The following is a 15,389-nucleotide window of genomic DNA, read 5'->3' as shown; positions in this document are numbered from 1 at the left end:
GCCTGAGGGCAGAGGGACAGAAACACACACACACACGCACAAGAGATGAAGCAACAGATGGAATCGACAAACTGCTGACTCACTGCCTGGGGTCCCGCCCAGGAGTGAAACCGACCAATGGAACACTGCCAACTCACTGGCTAGCTCGCTCAGAAGTGAACTCGCCAATAACAAATAGCTAGGAAGGAGCAAGCGACAAAACTCCTCCCCACCTTTGTATAAATGTTGTGATGATTTTGTTGCTCGGCGCTCTTGTTTTGCCTGACCGTTCCTGAGACGTGTCTCACGCGGTGGTAGAACCTGAGCCCGGAGTACTCTGCATTTTGAAGCTGCTGTTGCAGAGTGCTTCGTGATTAGGTGATTAGGTGATGTATTGTATCTTTTACCATTAAAAATATTATTGTTTGACCCTTATCCTGGTTGTTTTTTGAGTTTTTCCTTCTTTTGAGAACCCACTCATATAGGAACGGCGCGGAGCAGAGGTTCTGCCCCAACAACCCCCAAAGCTTTTTTCTTATTTAAAAGAAGACCTTAATCTAAAGTATTATTTAATGTTTAAATAAAGGTTAATTAGTTTTTCTGTTTTGCACCTCTTCATATTGATATCTTTGTAAATTCTGCACTAAACTGTTTTATTGTAGAGATCACTTACAGTATCTTCTTGATTTTTCACATTCTATATTGCCATCATTGACCTTCTACTTTCCCCCTATGAAAGTATGTACTCTTAATATTTTTTTAATCAAATATAACACATAAAAACAATAATTAAATAACGTGGATTAACCACTAGGCGGTGCACACAAAGTACACACAGCCATAATAACTTTGTATTATTAGTGTAGGACACTTATGTGTGAAGATGTGTAGTTTTATTCATGTTTTCACATAATTTTACAGCACATTGCTATACTATTTCAGACTCAGTATTTACATTCTTATATTCAAAGAAAATCAGTAATATCTTTAAAAACTACAAGTCCTTTTATATCAGCTGTGCACCGTTATGGTGTAAATATAACCTATCTATTGTTAGAAATGAAAATCAATGTTTTGATGGTATAATGTAGCTTAAACATACCGTCAGTTTAAACGCTCTTTTATACTGAAAAACCAGAAATTATTGTGCACAAGCAGTTAAGCTTTTATTCTGAAAATCCTTCATCTACGGTTAGCATTTAGCATGTGGCTAATATACGATTTCCTAAAGAGGTGAATTGAGTAGCGAAATGACGTGGTGTGGTGAAAACCGAAACCTACTGATTTAACACTACAACTATAGATGTCGAGATACTATCATGCTGAATATTAAATGAAAGTACAGTTTATTTGAATACACTATTGTTTACAGACGAGAGTAGCATGTGACAACATCCGGAATGACCGGAAACCAAACCAGCCGTGAAGCATTTTCTGTATGTTTTAGAGTATTGATTACAGCGTTTAGAATGTGTTACATGAAAAGTGATGAAAGAGAATATGAGGAGAAAAGGCGTGTTAAGCATATGTTAAAGGTGAAAAGTACCAATCCTCAGTTTAAATGCAACAACGGACATTAGAGGCGAGGCGAGCCGGCTGGCGGGGAGGAGCCAGCAGAGGATATATAAAGCACCGAACGGGGGATTCGTGCTTCTCTTCTTGCTCAGGAGAGCCAGATCACAGCTGTTTTCTGCCGGAACAATATTCTGTCTGTAACACTACCGCGCCTTTTTTAATTAAAGTACCCATTTGAATCTTTTCAGAGACTCTATTTAGTCTCATTTTAAAGCTACTCTCCTGGACGCGAGAATAAAGAACATATTTAACAATTGGGACCCGGACGTGATCTCGTTTCACCGGGAGAGCAGTTGCAGTTTTCAAAGGAGCTTGAACAATGCTGGCAGACATACACTCGGGCCCATACAGAAAGGTAAAGAAGTACCTGTTTATTCAAAATCTTCAATAGATTACATAGTAGGGGTTTCACAACTACCAATATTTACTAGTCGACTTATTTTTCAAAATAATAGTCGACTAGTCGACTAGTCGTTACGTCATAATAAAGACACACAAAGAGAGGTGTAAAACTGTATTTTATATTGGAACTCATAGTTACATTAAACACTGCATTTTAATTTGTGTTACATGACAAACAGTAACTGGACTCACCAAAATCTACAGCAAAAGACTCTGTTTCCATAAATGCCACGTAAATCCAGTGCGCAACAGCGCATTGCGCAAAATTTTACTCGCTGTCCTCCAGGATAACGTCCACCTTTCCAGATTTTTGGTTTGCGTTGAGGAACACCAACGCATCAACATGTGAGGGAAGGAGGCTTGACCGCTGTCGGGTGACAGTGTTGCCTGCCAGGGAAAAAACCCTCTCACTCGGGGTGCTTGTGGCTGGAATAGCCAGGTAGCTCCTCGAAAGCTTGGCTAAACGGGGGAATAGGTGCGCGTTTTCTGCCCACCACTCCAGTGGGTTATCCATTGTGGGGATATGCGGTGTCCGCTGGCAGTAATCCCGTAGCTCATCCTCAGCATCACTGTTGTTGACCCGTTTTTTCTTGCTGCTGCTCTGGAAATGAGCTCCAAACAGCTGTTCAAAGTCACTCTCCAGTCTCGCCTTTTTGCAACTTGCTTCCGCCAGCTCCACTCCAACGTTGTCTGCGATCTCCTCTTCACCTACAGCAAAAATGAATCACATTAATGATAAACACATTGTTTTACAATTTGGCCGGTTTAAGTAGGACTTTTTTGTGAAACAATTATCGCTAGTTCAACTCTATTTACCTGTAGCTCCCGGCTGTTCCACCTCTCCGTCTTCACGCACTAATTGAGTCAGGTGCGCCTGGGCTTCCTCTCTGACATCGTCTGGAAGGAACTTCAGATGCTTAAATCGTGGATCTAGCATGCATGCCGTGATCGGGATGGATTCTGCCAGCAGGCGAGACAACAGTTTGAAGCGGGTGATGAGCTCTTTCCTCACGGTATTCTTGAAGGAACAAATAGCCGCCAGATCGGACTCATTTGCACTTAGCGTGTTGTTAGCCATGTTCAGTAGGACGGGGTAGATGAAGGACAGCCCGACATGATTTTCTCCGCACATGATAGTTGTCGCCTTTGCTAGAGGCCTGAGCACCGGGATCAGCTGTTCCACCAGTTCCCACTGGCACTCTCTCATGGCGAGGGATCTTCGGATGCCAACTTTTGTCACTGTCTCATCTGCAAGGACGGCCTGCACCGGGAGTCTCTGCTCATACAGTCGCTCGAGCATGGTGAACGTTGAATTCCAGCGGGTCGCACAGTCGTTTTGGAGTTTGTGTAGTTTTACTCCAAGCTGTTCTTGACGTTTCTTCAAAGCACAAACTGCTACTGAGGAGTGACGAAAATGACTGACAACACGCCTGGCAGCATCTGTGGTCTTGGCGATTTCTGGTAAGTGCAACCCTGCTTTTATTGCTAGTTGAATGGTGTGTCCGGCGCATCCAAGGTGGTGGGGAAACTGCTCGCAGAGCTCCATTGCCAGGTTCATGCTGCTTGCATTGTCATGAATAGTGCAAAACACAACTAAGTCCCACTCCTCAATTGTTTCTTTGAGCCTCTGGGCTATATTCACAGCGGTGTGTCTCTCTGGCATGATAGTGGTTCGCAGCACTCTGGATTTTAACTCCCAGGTGTCTGTGATGTAGTGGGCAGTTATGGTGATGTATGGATCCATGGTGCAAGATGTCCACAGATCAGTGGTTAGTGAGACACTTTTATCTTTCATTTCATTGGCAATCCTCGCTTTCACAGTGTTGTACTGATGCATGATGTTGCTCCAAAGTGTAGCATGTGACGGGATCTTATAGCCTGGCTCGAAAAACTTCATAATGTCCCTGAAGCCTTCTCCGGAAAGGGCAGAAAGTGGTCGAACATCCTTGACGACAAAGTTGATAAGCAAGTCTGTTATCTGCTGTCTTCTTTTATCCGTAACGGGGCGCTTGGAAAAATCAATAATGCTCGTCTGTCTCTGTCCAGTGCTGACGGCGGTCCGTTGCTCACTGGTGCTAGCAATACTGCTAGTGCTAGCTGTCGCCAGCGGGTGTTTCATTTTAAGATGGTTGCGCATAGCAGATGTATTTTTGTTGTACTTCAGTACAGCTGTACACAACTGACACTTCACTGTGGAGTTGGTTATATCTTCGTTGAAGTACTGCCATACATATGAATGTTGGACGTTTTTTGGAGCATTTTGCAGCACATCGTTTACCTCCATTTTGTTCACAACTAGTCGACTAGGGCCTACAGCGCTGACTAGTGGTAAAGGTAGTCGACTAGTCGATTAGTTGGTGAAACCCCTATTACATAGTGAACAATAGGAGTGTGTCTGTCTGGTAAGTTGGACTCCTGAGAAAGACTGCCTAAATTTAAGTTAAAACAAGCCTAAATTGATAAACATTGGTATCCTACCACGTGGCGTTGCTTTGTTACAGGCAGGGTGAGTTCAATTTCCTTTTTTCTATTTAACCCTGCATGCTATTCGTTTGTCTGCTATTACATGTCGGCTAGAGGCCAATCACTTATATAGGTGTCTTTTGTTGCGTTTTACGTTTTACGTGAATGGTTTTAGGCCATTAAGCAGTCGGGACTGCTTGAGGCAAAGACACAGCCAAAGTTTGAAGCTAAGGTTATTGGAGTGAGTGTTTTGTGTTAACAACAGTGTGAGGCTGTTTTAAAAAAGTCCTTTTTCAAGGAGTTTGAAGCTTTCAGTGGTTACTTTATTTCTGTTTTCAAAAAGACATTAGTTGTGGATTACGGCAGGAAGTGCGACATTCGTGCGTTAGATAGACGACATTCTTCTGATTGTGTTTGGATAGTGTTAGAAATTAAAATCAATGTTTTAATGGGGAAATGTAGTTTAAACATGCCGTCAGTTTTAATGCTCTTTTATACTGAAAAACCAGAAATTCTTGTGCACAAGCAGTTAAGCTTTTATTCTGAAAATCCTTCATCTACGGTTAGCATTTAGCATGTGGCTAATATACGATTTCCTGAAGAGGTGAATTTAGTAGCGAAATGATATGGAGTGGTGCAAACCGAAGCCTACTGATTTAACACTACAACTATAGATGTCGAGATACTACCATGCTGAATATTAAATGAAAGTACAGTTTATTTGAATACACTATTGTTTACAGACGAGAGTAGCATGTGACAACATCCGGAATGACCGGAAACCAAACCAGCCGTGAAGCATTTTCTGTATGTTTTAGAGTATTGATTACAGCGTTTAGAATGTGTTACATGAAAAGTGATGAAAGAGAATATGAGGAGAAAAGGCGTGTTAAGCATATGTTAAAGGTGAAAAGTACCAATCCTCAGTTTAAATGCAACAACGGACATTAGAGGCGAGGCGAGCCGGCTGGCGGGGAGGAGCCAGCAGAGGATATATAAAGCACCGAACGGGGGATTCGTGCTTCTCTTCTTGCTCAGGAGAGCCAGATCACAGCTGTTTTCTGCCGGAACAATATTCTGTCTGTAACACTACCGCGCCTTTTTTAATTAAAGTACCCATTTGAATCTTTTCAGAGACTCTATTTAGTCTCATTTTAAAGCTACTCTCCTGGACGCGAGAATAAAGAACATATTTAACAATTGGGACCCGGACGTGATCTCGTTTCACCGGGAGAGCAGTTGCAGTTTTCAAAGGAGCTTGAACAATGCTGGCAGACATACACTCGGGCCCATACAGAAAGGTAAAGAAGTACCTGTTTATTCAAAATCTTCAATAGATTACATAGTAGGGGTTTCACAACTACCAATATTTACTAGTCGACTTATTTTTCAAAATAATAGTCGACTAGTCGACTAGTCGTTACGTCATAATAAAGACACACAAAGAGAGGTGTAAAACTGTATTTTATATTGGAACTCATAGTTACATTAAACACTGCATTTTAATTTGTGTTACATGACAAACAGTAACTGGACTCACCAAAATCTACAGCAAAAGACTCTGTTTCCATAAATGCCACGTAAATCCAGTGCGCAACAGCGCATTGCGCAACATTTTACTCGCTGTCCTCCAGGATAACGTCCACCTTTCCAGATTTTTGGTTTGCGTTGAGGAACACCAACGCATCAACATGTGAGGGAAGGAGGCTTGACCGCTGTCGGGTGACAGTGTTGCCTGCCAGGGAAAAAACCCTCTCACTCGGGGTGCTTGTGGCTGGAATAGCCAGGTAGCTCCTCGAAAGCTTGGCTAAACGGGGGAATAGGTGCGCGTTTTCTGCCCACCACTCCAGTGGGTTATCCATTGTGGGGATATGCGGTGTCCGCTGGCAGTAATCCCGTAGCTCATCCTCAGCATCACTGTTGTTGACCCGTTTTTTCTTGCTGCTGCTCTGGAAATGAGCTCCAAACAGCTGTTCAAAGTCACTCTCCAGTCTCGCCTTTTTGCAACTTGCTTCCGCCAGCTCCACTCCAACGTTGTCTGCGATCTCCTCTTCACCTACAGCAAAAATGAATCACATTAATGATAAACACATTGTTTTACAATTTGGCCGGTTTAAGTAGGACTTTTTTGTGAAACAATTATCGCTAGTTCAACTCTATTTACCTGTAGCTCCCGGCTGTTCCACCTCTCCGTCTTCACGCACTAATTGAGTCAGGTGCGCCTGGGCTTCCTCTCTGACATCGTCTGGAAGGAACTTCAGATGCTTAAATCGTGGATCTAGCATGCATGCCGTGATCGGGATGGATTCTGCCAGCAGGCGAGACAACAGTTTGAAGCGGGTGATGAGCTCTTTCCTCACGGTATTCTTGAAGGAACAAATAGCCGCCAGATCGGACTCATTTGCACTTAGCGTGTTGTTAGCCATGTTCAGTAGGACGGGGTAGATGAAGGACAGCCCGACGTGATTTTCTCCGCACATGATAGTTGTCGCCTTTGCTAGAGGCCTGAGCACCGGGATCAGCTGTTCCACCAGTTCCCACTGGCACTCTCTCATGGCGAGGGATCTTCGGATGCCAACTTTTGTCACTGTCTCATCTGCAAGGACGGCCTGCACCGGGAGTCTCTGCTCATACAGTCGCTCGAGCATGGTGAACGTTGAATTCCAGCGGGTCGCACAGTCGTTTTGGAGTTTGTGTAGTTTTACTCCAAGCTGTTCTTGACGTTTCTTCAAAGCACAAACTGCTACTGAGGAGTGACGAAAATGACTGACAACACGCCTGGCAGCATCTGTGGTCTTGGCGATTTCTGGTAAGTGCAACCCTGCTTTTATTGCTAGTTGAATGGTGTGTCCGGCGCATCCAAGGTGGTGGGGAAACTGCTCGCAGAGCTCCATTGCCAGGTTCATGCTGCTTGCATTGTCATGAATAGTGCAAAACACAACTAAGTCCCACTCCTCAATTGTTTCTTTGAGCCTCTGGGCTATATTCACAGCGGTGTGTCTCTCTGGCATGATAGTGGTTCGCAGCACTCTGGATTTTAACTCCCAGGTGTCTGTGATGTAGTGGGCAGTTATGTTGATGTATGGATCCATGGTGCAAGATGTCCACAGATCAGTGGTTAGTGAGACACTTTTATCTTTCATTTCATTGGCAATCCTCGCTTTCACAGTGTTGTACTGATGCATGATGTTGCTCCAAAGTGTAGCATGTGACGGGATCTTATAGCCTGGCTCGAAAAACTTCATAATGTCCCTGAAGCCTTCTCCGGAAAGGGCAGAAAGTGGTCGAACATCCTTGACGACAAAGTTGATAAGCAAGTCTGTTATCTGCTGTCTTCTTTTATCCGTAACGGGGCGCTTGGAAAAATCAATAATGCTCGTCTGTCTCTGTCCAGTGCTGACGGCGGTCCGTTGCTCACTGGTGCTAGCAATACTGCTAGTGCTAGCTGTCGCCAGCGGGTGTTTCATTTTAAGATGGTTGCGCATAGCAGATGTATTTTTGTTGTACTTCAGTACAGCTGTACACAACTGACACTTCACTGTGGAGTTGGTTATATCTTCGTTGAAGTACTGCCATACATATGAATGTTGGACGTTTTTTGGAGCATTTTGCAGCACATCGTTTACCTCCATTTTGTTCACAACTAGTCGACTAGGGCCTACAGCGCTGACTAGTGGTAAAGGTAGTCGACTAGTCGATTAGTTGGTGAAACCCCTATTACATAGTGAACAATAGGAGTGTGTCTGTCTGGTAAGTTGGACTCCTGAGAAAGACTGCCTAAATTTAAGTTAAAACAAGCCTAAATTGATAAACATTGGTATCCTACCACGTGGCGTTGCTTTGTTACAGGCAGGGTGAGTTCAATTTCCTTTTTTCTATTTAACCCTGCATGCTATTCGTTTGTCTGCTATTACATGTCGGCTAGAGGCCAATCACTTATATAGGTGTCTTTTGTTGCGTTTTACGTTTTACGTGAATGGTTTTAGGCCATTAAGCAGTCGGGACTGCTTGAGACAAAGACACAGCCAAAGTTTGAAGCTAAGGTTATTGGAGTGAGTGTTTTGTGTTAACAACAGTGTGAGGCTGTTTTAAAAAAGTCCTTTTTCAAGGAGTTTGAAGCTTTCAGTGGTTACTTTATTTCTGTTTTCAAAAAGACATTAGTTGTGGATTACGGCAGGAAGTGCGACATTCGTGCGTTAGATAGACGACATTCTTCTGATTGTGTTTGGATAGTGTTAGAAATTAAAATCAATGTTTTAATGGGGAAATGTAGTTTAAACATGCCGTCAGTTTTAATGCTCTTTTATACTGAAAAACCAGAAATTCTTGTGCACAAGCAGTTAAGCTTTTATTCTGAAAATCCTTCATCTACGGTTAGCATTTAGCATGTGGCTAATATACGATTTCCTGAAGAGGTGAATTTAGTAGCGAAATGATATGGAGTGGTGCAAACCGAAGCCTACTGATTTAACACTACAACTATAGATGTCGAGATACTACCATGCTGAATATTAAATGAAAGTACAGTTTATTTGAATACACTATTGTTTACAGACGAGAGTAGCATGTGACAACATCCGGAATGACCGGAAACCAAACCAGCCGTGAAGCATTTTCTGTATGTTTTAGAGTATTGATTACAGCGTTTAGAATGTGTTACATGAAAAGTGATGAAAGAGAATATGAGGAGAAAAGGCGTGTTAAGCATATGTTAAAGGTGAAAAGTACCAATCCTCAGTTTAAATGCAACAACGGACATTAGAGGCGAGGCGAGCCGGCTGGCGGGGAGGAGCCAGCAGAGGATATATAAAGCACCGAACGGGGGATTCGTGCTTCTCTTCTTGCTCAGGAGAGCCAGATCACAGCTGTTTTCTGCCGGAACAATATTCTGTCTGTAACACTACCGCGCCTTTTTTAATTAAAGTACCCATTTGAATCTTTTCAGAGACTCTATTTAGTCTCATTTTAAAGCTACTCTCCTGGACGCGAGAATAAAGAACATATTTAACAATTGGGACCCGGACGTGATCTCGTTTCACCGGGAGAGCAGTTGCAGTTTTCAAAGGAGCTTGAACAATGCTGGCAGACATACACTCGGGCCCATACAGAAAGGTAAAGAAGTACCTGTTTATTCAAAATCTTCAATAGATTACATAGTAGGGGTTTCACAACTACCAATATTTACTAGTCGACTTATTTTTCAAAATAATAGTCGACTAGTCGACTAGTCGTTACGTCATAATAAAGACACACAAAGAGAGGTGTAAAACTGTATTTTATATTGGAACTCATAGTTACATTAAACACTGCATTTTAATTTGTGTTACATGACAAACAGTAACTGGACTCACCAAAATCTACAGCAAAAGACTCTGTTTCCATAAATGCCACGTAAATCCAGTGCGCAACAGCGCATTGCGCAAAATTTTACTCGCTGTCCTCCAGGATAACGTCCACCTTTCCAGATTTTTGGTTTGCGTTGAGGAACACCAACGCATCAACATGTGAGGGAAGGAGGCTTGACCGCTGTCGGGTGACAGTGTTGCCTGCCAGGGAAAAAACCCTCTCACTCGGGGTGCTTGTGGCTGGAATAGCCAGGTAGCTCCTCGAAAGCTTGGCTAAACGGGGGAATAGGTGCGCGTTTTCTGCCCACCACTCCAGTGGGTTATCCATTGTGGGGATATGCGGTGTCCGCTGGCAGTAATCCCGTAGCTCATCCTCAGCATCACTGTTGTTGACCCGTTTTTTCTTGCTGCTGCTCTGGAAATGAGCTCCAAACAGCTGTTCAAAGTCACTCTCCAGTCTCGCCTTTTTGCAACTTGCTTCCGCCAGCTCCACTCCAACGTTGTCTGCGATCTCCTCTTCACCTACAGCAAAAATGAATCACATTAATGATAAACACATTGTTTTACAATTTGGCCGGTTTAAGTAGGACTTTTTTGTGAAACAATTATCGCTAGTTCAACTCTATTTACCTGTAGCTCCCGGCTGTTCCACCTCTCCGTCTTCACGCACTAATTGAGTCAGGTGCGCCTGGGCTTCCTCTCTGACATCGTCTGGAAGGAACTTCAGATGCTTAAATCGTGGATCTAGCATGCATGCCGTGATCGGGATGGATTCTGCCAGCAGGCGAGACAACAGTTTGAAGCGGGTGATGAGCTCTTTCCTCACGGTATTCTTGAAGGAACAAATAGCCGCCAGATCGGACTCATTTGCACTTAGCGTGTTGTTAGCCATGTTCAGTAGGACGGGGTAGATGAAGGACAGCCCGACGTGATTTTCTCCGCACATGATAGTTGTCGCCTTTGCTAGAGGCCTGAGCACCGGGATCAGCTGTTCCACCAGTTCCCACTGGCACTCTCTCATGGCGAGGGATCTTCGGATGCCAACTTTTGTCACTGTCTCATCTGCAAGGACGGCCTGCACCGGGAGTCTCTGCTCATACAGTCGCTCGAGCATGGTGAACGTTGAATTCCAGCGGGTCGCACAGTCGTTTTGGAGTTTGTGTAGTTTTACTCCAAGCTGTTCTTGACGTTTCTTCAAAGCACAAACTGCTACTGAGGAGTGACGAAAATGACTGACAACACGCCTGGCAGCATCTGTGGTCTTGGCGATTTCTGGTAAGTGCAACCCTGCTTTTATTGCTAGTTGAATGGTGTGTCCGGCGCATCCAAGGTGGTGGGGAAACTGCTCGCAGAGCTCCATTGCCAGGTTCATGCTGCTTGCATTGTCATGAATAGTGCAAAACACAACTAAGTCCCACTCCTCAATTGTTTCTTTGAGCCTCTGGGCTATATTCACAGCGGTGTGTCTCTCTGGCATGATAGTGGTTCGCAGCACTCTGGATTTTAACTCCCAGGTGTCTGTGATGTAGTGGGCAGTTATGGTGATGTATGGATCCATGGTGCAAGATGTCCACAGATCAGTGGTTAGTGAGACACTTTTATCTTTCATTTCATTGGCAATCCTCGCTTTCACAGTGTTGTACTGATGCATGATGTTGCTCCAAAGTGTAGCATGTGACGGGATCTTATAGCCTGGCTCGAAAAACTTCATAATGTCCCTGAAGCCTTCTCCGGAAAGGGCAGAAAGTGGTCGAACATCCTTGACGACAAAGTTGATAAGCAAGTCTGTTATCTGCTGTCTTCTTTTATCCGTAACGGGGCGCTTGGAAAAATCAATAATGCTCGTCTGTCTCTGTCCAGTGCTGACGGCGGTCCGTTGCTCACTGGTGCTAGCAATACTGCTAGTGCTAGCTGTCGCCAGCGGGTGTTTCATTTTAAGATGGTTGCGCATAGCAGATGTATTTTTGTTGTACTTCAGTACAGCTGTACACAACTGACACTTCACTGTGGAGTTGGTTATATCTTCGTTGAAGTACTGCCATACATATGAATGTTGGACGTTTTTTGGAGCATTTTGCAGCACATCGTTTACCTCCATTTTGTTCACAACTAGTCGACTAGGGCCTACAGCGCTGACTAGTGGTAAAGGTAGTCGACTAGTCGATTAGTTGGTGAAACCCCTATTACATAGTGAACAATAGGAGTGTGTCTGTCTGGTAAGTTGGACTCCTGAGAAAGACTGCCTAAATTTAAGTTAAAACAAGCCTAAATTGATAAACATTGGTATCCTACCACGTGGCGTTGCTTTGTTACAGGCAGGGTGAGTTCAATTTCCTTTTTTCTATTTAACCCTGCATGCTATTCGTTTGTCTGCTATTACATGTCGGCTAGAGGCCAATCACTTATATAGGTGTCTTTTGTTGCGTTTTACGTTTTACGTGAATGGTTTTAGGCCATTAAGCAGTCGGGACTGCTTGAGGCAAAGACACAGCCAAAGTTTGAAGCTAAGGTTATTGGAGTGAGTGTTTTGTGTTAACAACAGTGTGAGGCTGTTTTAAAAAAGTCCTTTTTCAAGGAGTTTGAAGCTTTCAGTGGTTACTTTATTTCTGTTTTCAAAAAGACATTAGTTGTGGATTACGGCAGGAAGTGCGACATTCGTGCGTTAGATAGACGACATTCTTCTGATTGTGTTTGGATAGTGTTAGAAATTAAAATCAATGTTTTAATGGGGAAATGTAGTTTAAACATGCCGTCAGTTTTAATGCTCTTTTATACTGAAAAACCAGAAATTCTTGTGCACAAGCAGTTAAGCTTTTATTCTGAAAATCCTTCATCTACGGTTAGCATTTAGCATGTGGCTAATATACGATTTCCTGAAGAGGTGAATTTAGTAGCGAAATGATATGGAGTGGTGCAAACCGAAGCCTACTGATTTAACACTACAACTATAGATGTCGAGATACTACCATGCTGAATATTAAATGAAGGTACAGTTTATTTGAATACATTATTGTTTACAGACGAGAGTAGCATGAGACAACATCCGGAATGACCGGAAACCAAACGAGCCGAGAAGTATTTTTTAGAGTATTGATTACAGCGTTTAGAATGTGTTAAATGAAAAGTGATGAAAGAGAATATGAGGAGAAACGGCGTGTTAAGCATATCTTGAATGTGAAAAGAACCTATCCTCTGTTTAAATGCAATAACGGACATTGGAGACGAGGCGAGCCGGCTGACGGGGAGGAGCCAGCAGAGGATATATAACAGCACCGGAGGAGAGATCCATTCTCTTCTCTTCCCTAACGAGGAGCGGATCACAGCTGTTTGTCTGACTGAACAATATCATGCTTGTGACCAACCCGCGCTTTTTTAAATTAAAGTACCCAATTGAACTTTCACAGAGACTCCATTTAGTCTCCTTTTAAAGCTTCTCTCCTGGACGAGAGAATAACGAACACAGTTAACAATCTGATGAGTTCCCTGACGTGATCCCGCTGACCGAGTAGAGAAAACCAACCGGCTGTTTCCTGGAGACGCTTGCAGCCATTCGACACACAAGAGCTCAAATCAATCGGTAAGAAGATGCCTGTTATGACAAAGATTCTTCACTAGTTAAACTAGGCAAAGTTAGATTTGTGTGTTTGACGGCAGATGTGCATTTTAATGTTAAAACAACCCAAATTGATAAAATAATCACTCTAAAACCACGAGGCGTTGTTTTGTCACAAGCAGGGTGAGTTCACACTTTCTTTTGTTCCATTAACCCTGCATGCTATTAACCACGTGTGGGTGTTGAATTTTAAATATAAATGTGTGTGGACATTGTACTTCGGATAGGTGCCTTGCTGTTTTCACATAGGTGTCTCTTGTTACGTTAGTAGTTTTTTAGCCTATGACGTAAGGGTATATAGCCCATTTGACGATTTTTGTTAAGATCTGGAGACATAGCGAATCGGTTAAGGGCCGAGTAAGTGAAAACCAGCGGGGCATGGTGAATCAACTCAGGGTTAAGACCGAAGTCAGTGCTTTAAAGAAAGTCCTTTTCAAGAAAGGCTTGGTTAAGGTCTAAGCCTTTATCAGTGGTTAAAACTGTTCTGTTTTAAAAAAGATATTGCAGGTGGGTTACGGTAATCGGAATTACAACAGCAGTGCAGTAATAAGACGACGGTCTATTATTAGTTGCTGATAGGTCTCCATATTGGTCCCGGTTTGGCGTGTCCAAATAGCAACAGTTAACCATAGTCGACTATAAAGTCAAATATTACGTGAACAGGTTTATAGCTAGTGCGTAAGGGTTCCTAACTTTAAGTGATGATATCAATAAGATAAGGCCCATTTTTTCATAGTAAACTAGATAGAAATGTTGTTATTTTAAACTAAGTGTTGTTTTGGCTTGTATTTCAGGGTTTATAATACCACACCAGTGGTTTACTTTGTTACGGTTCGTTTAAAGATCACCTCGCCATTGTTTAAACTCCCACCTGAGAGCCGCATGGACAAATCTCTTTGTCTACAGGTCAGAGTGCGAAATAATCGGGTGCCATCTTGTTTACACCCCACATGTGGAAAAACGAAGACAGGGCAATCGCCATTTCGTGAAATGCAAATTCAATTTGCTCCTTTTGCTTTGAATTTGCATTTACACAGAGCATCCACCAATTAGAAGTAGCAGACTAGAACATTTAGCAGACTATTTTTGTAATTATGAGAAGGATACAGATTACAAGTGATGTTGTTCCCCCACACAGAAAACTATTGTGTCCACACAACTAGTGAGGTCAACAAGACGGGCTTCCACCCAAAATATGCAAGGGGCGGCGATACACCTGACGTGAAGCTGTCCAGACCTGAAAACAGAAACTCGATTCTGCTGTGGTGAAGTCTGGCTACAAAGGGAGGTGTCCAATAGGGTCGCTTGTCTCAAACCAGTGAAGAAGTCAACAAGAACCCAGCAGAACTAGAGAGTGACTGTTAGTGGGAGAACTGTGACGGAGCGACAGAGACTGGCCCAACATTTTCCAGCCAGTACATAGATAGACCCCGTCAGAAGACCGGGGCTGTGTTTAAAGGGGAACTTCATTTATTCTTAGCCAGAAGTGCAGTTTTTAATCAAACAATTATGTGATTTATGGAGTCAGATTACATTTTTCTCATAAACATAATTTTATAATCGGTCTGAAGTGACTGTTTTAAGGCATGAGCCGCAGATTAAATAACATAACACTGATTAAGAGCTTGGATGAAGAAGTTGTAGGGTTTTTACAACAGTTTCAAGAATCAGTCTTTATTTATTTATTCTTGAGTAACTTTACTGATTTATAGTGTAGTGCGTAAGGCAATATCTCATTATGAGTGAGGAGCACCAGCCCTTCATGCAGGTCACTCTCTGTGAGAATAGTTCATATTTTCCCTCCAGTTTGGAGAAATATTATTTTATCATATGTTAGTTCAGCAGTGTCAACCAATCCTCTAATCCTAGAGTTATTGAGACGCATTAGCGACACCAGGGGTATTGTTTTTCGCAGCAACGATGATGCATAATACCATGACAAAAGCCATTATTGAAACAAGTAAACTATTAGAAGTGCTAATGGGAAATGTTTTGGGAATATGCATTTATGC

The 15,389-nt window shown here is 42.9% G+C and overlaps 3 protein-coding genes across 5 annotated transcripts; all 3 read right to left on the bottom strand.

Moving 5' to 3' along the window:
• Positions 1-2,224: 2,224 nt before the first annotated feature.
• Positions 2,225-4,320, bottom strand: LOC307046381 (E3 SUMO-protein ligase ZBED1-like; the record flags this gene model as incomplete). Its single annotated transcript, XM_079692776.1, has 2 exons — positions 2,773-4,320; positions 2,225-2,664 (listed from the first exon to the last, which is right to left on the bottom strand). The coding sequence occupies exons 1-2, from the start codon at positions 4,238-4,240 to the stop codon at positions 2,225-2,227; spliced, it is 1,908 nt and encodes a 635-aa protein (XP_079548902.1). The 5' UTR covers positions 4,241-4,320.
• A 1,545-nt stretch (positions 4,321-5,865) lies between these two features.
• On the bottom strand, positions 5,866-8,131 carry LOC307013144 (E3 SUMO-protein ligase ZBED1-like). Of its 2 annotated transcripts, XM_079640402.1 has the most exons (3): positions 7,035-8,131; positions 6,584-6,959; positions 5,866-6,475 (listed from the first exon to the last, which is right to left on the bottom strand). In XM_079640402.1, exons 1-3 carry the CDS (start codon positions 8,049-8,051, stop codon positions 6,036-6,038), a joined length of 1,833 nt encoding a protein of 610 aa, XP_079496528.1. In that variant the 5' UTR covers positions 8,052-8,131; the 3' UTR covers positions 5,866-6,035. The 2 variants fall into 2 exon arrangements, with proteins under 2 accessions (XP_079496528.1, XP_079496527.1); XM_079640401.1 differs by having other exon boundaries at positions 6,584-8,131.
• Positions 8,132-9,676: 1,545 nt separating this feature from the next.
• LOC307012928 (E3 SUMO-protein ligase ZBED1-like) lies at positions 9,677-11,942 on the bottom strand. 2 transcript variants are annotated; one of them, XM_079640131.1, is made up of 3 exons: positions 10,846-11,942; positions 10,395-10,770; positions 9,677-10,286 (listed from the first exon to the last, which is right to left on the bottom strand). In XM_079640131.1, exons 1-3 carry the CDS (start codon positions 11,860-11,862, stop codon positions 9,847-9,849), a joined length of 1,833 nt encoding a protein of 610 aa, XP_079496257.1. In that variant the 5' UTR covers positions 11,863-11,942; the 3' UTR covers positions 9,677-9,846. The 2 variants fall into 2 exon arrangements, with proteins under 2 accessions (XP_079496257.1, XP_079496256.1); XM_079640130.1 differs by having other exon boundaries at positions 10,395-11,942.
• Between the last annotated feature and the right edge of the window lie 3,447 nt (positions 11,943-15,389).

This window comes from Notothenia rossii (genome assembly GCF_949606895.1).
Source record: "Notothenia rossii genome assembly, chromosome: 7".
Lineage (NCBI taxonomy): Eukaryota > Metazoa > Chordata > Actinopteri > Perciformes > Nototheniidae > Notothenia > Notothenia rossii.
This window is presented reverse-complemented; position numbering and strand designations above follow the sequence as displayed.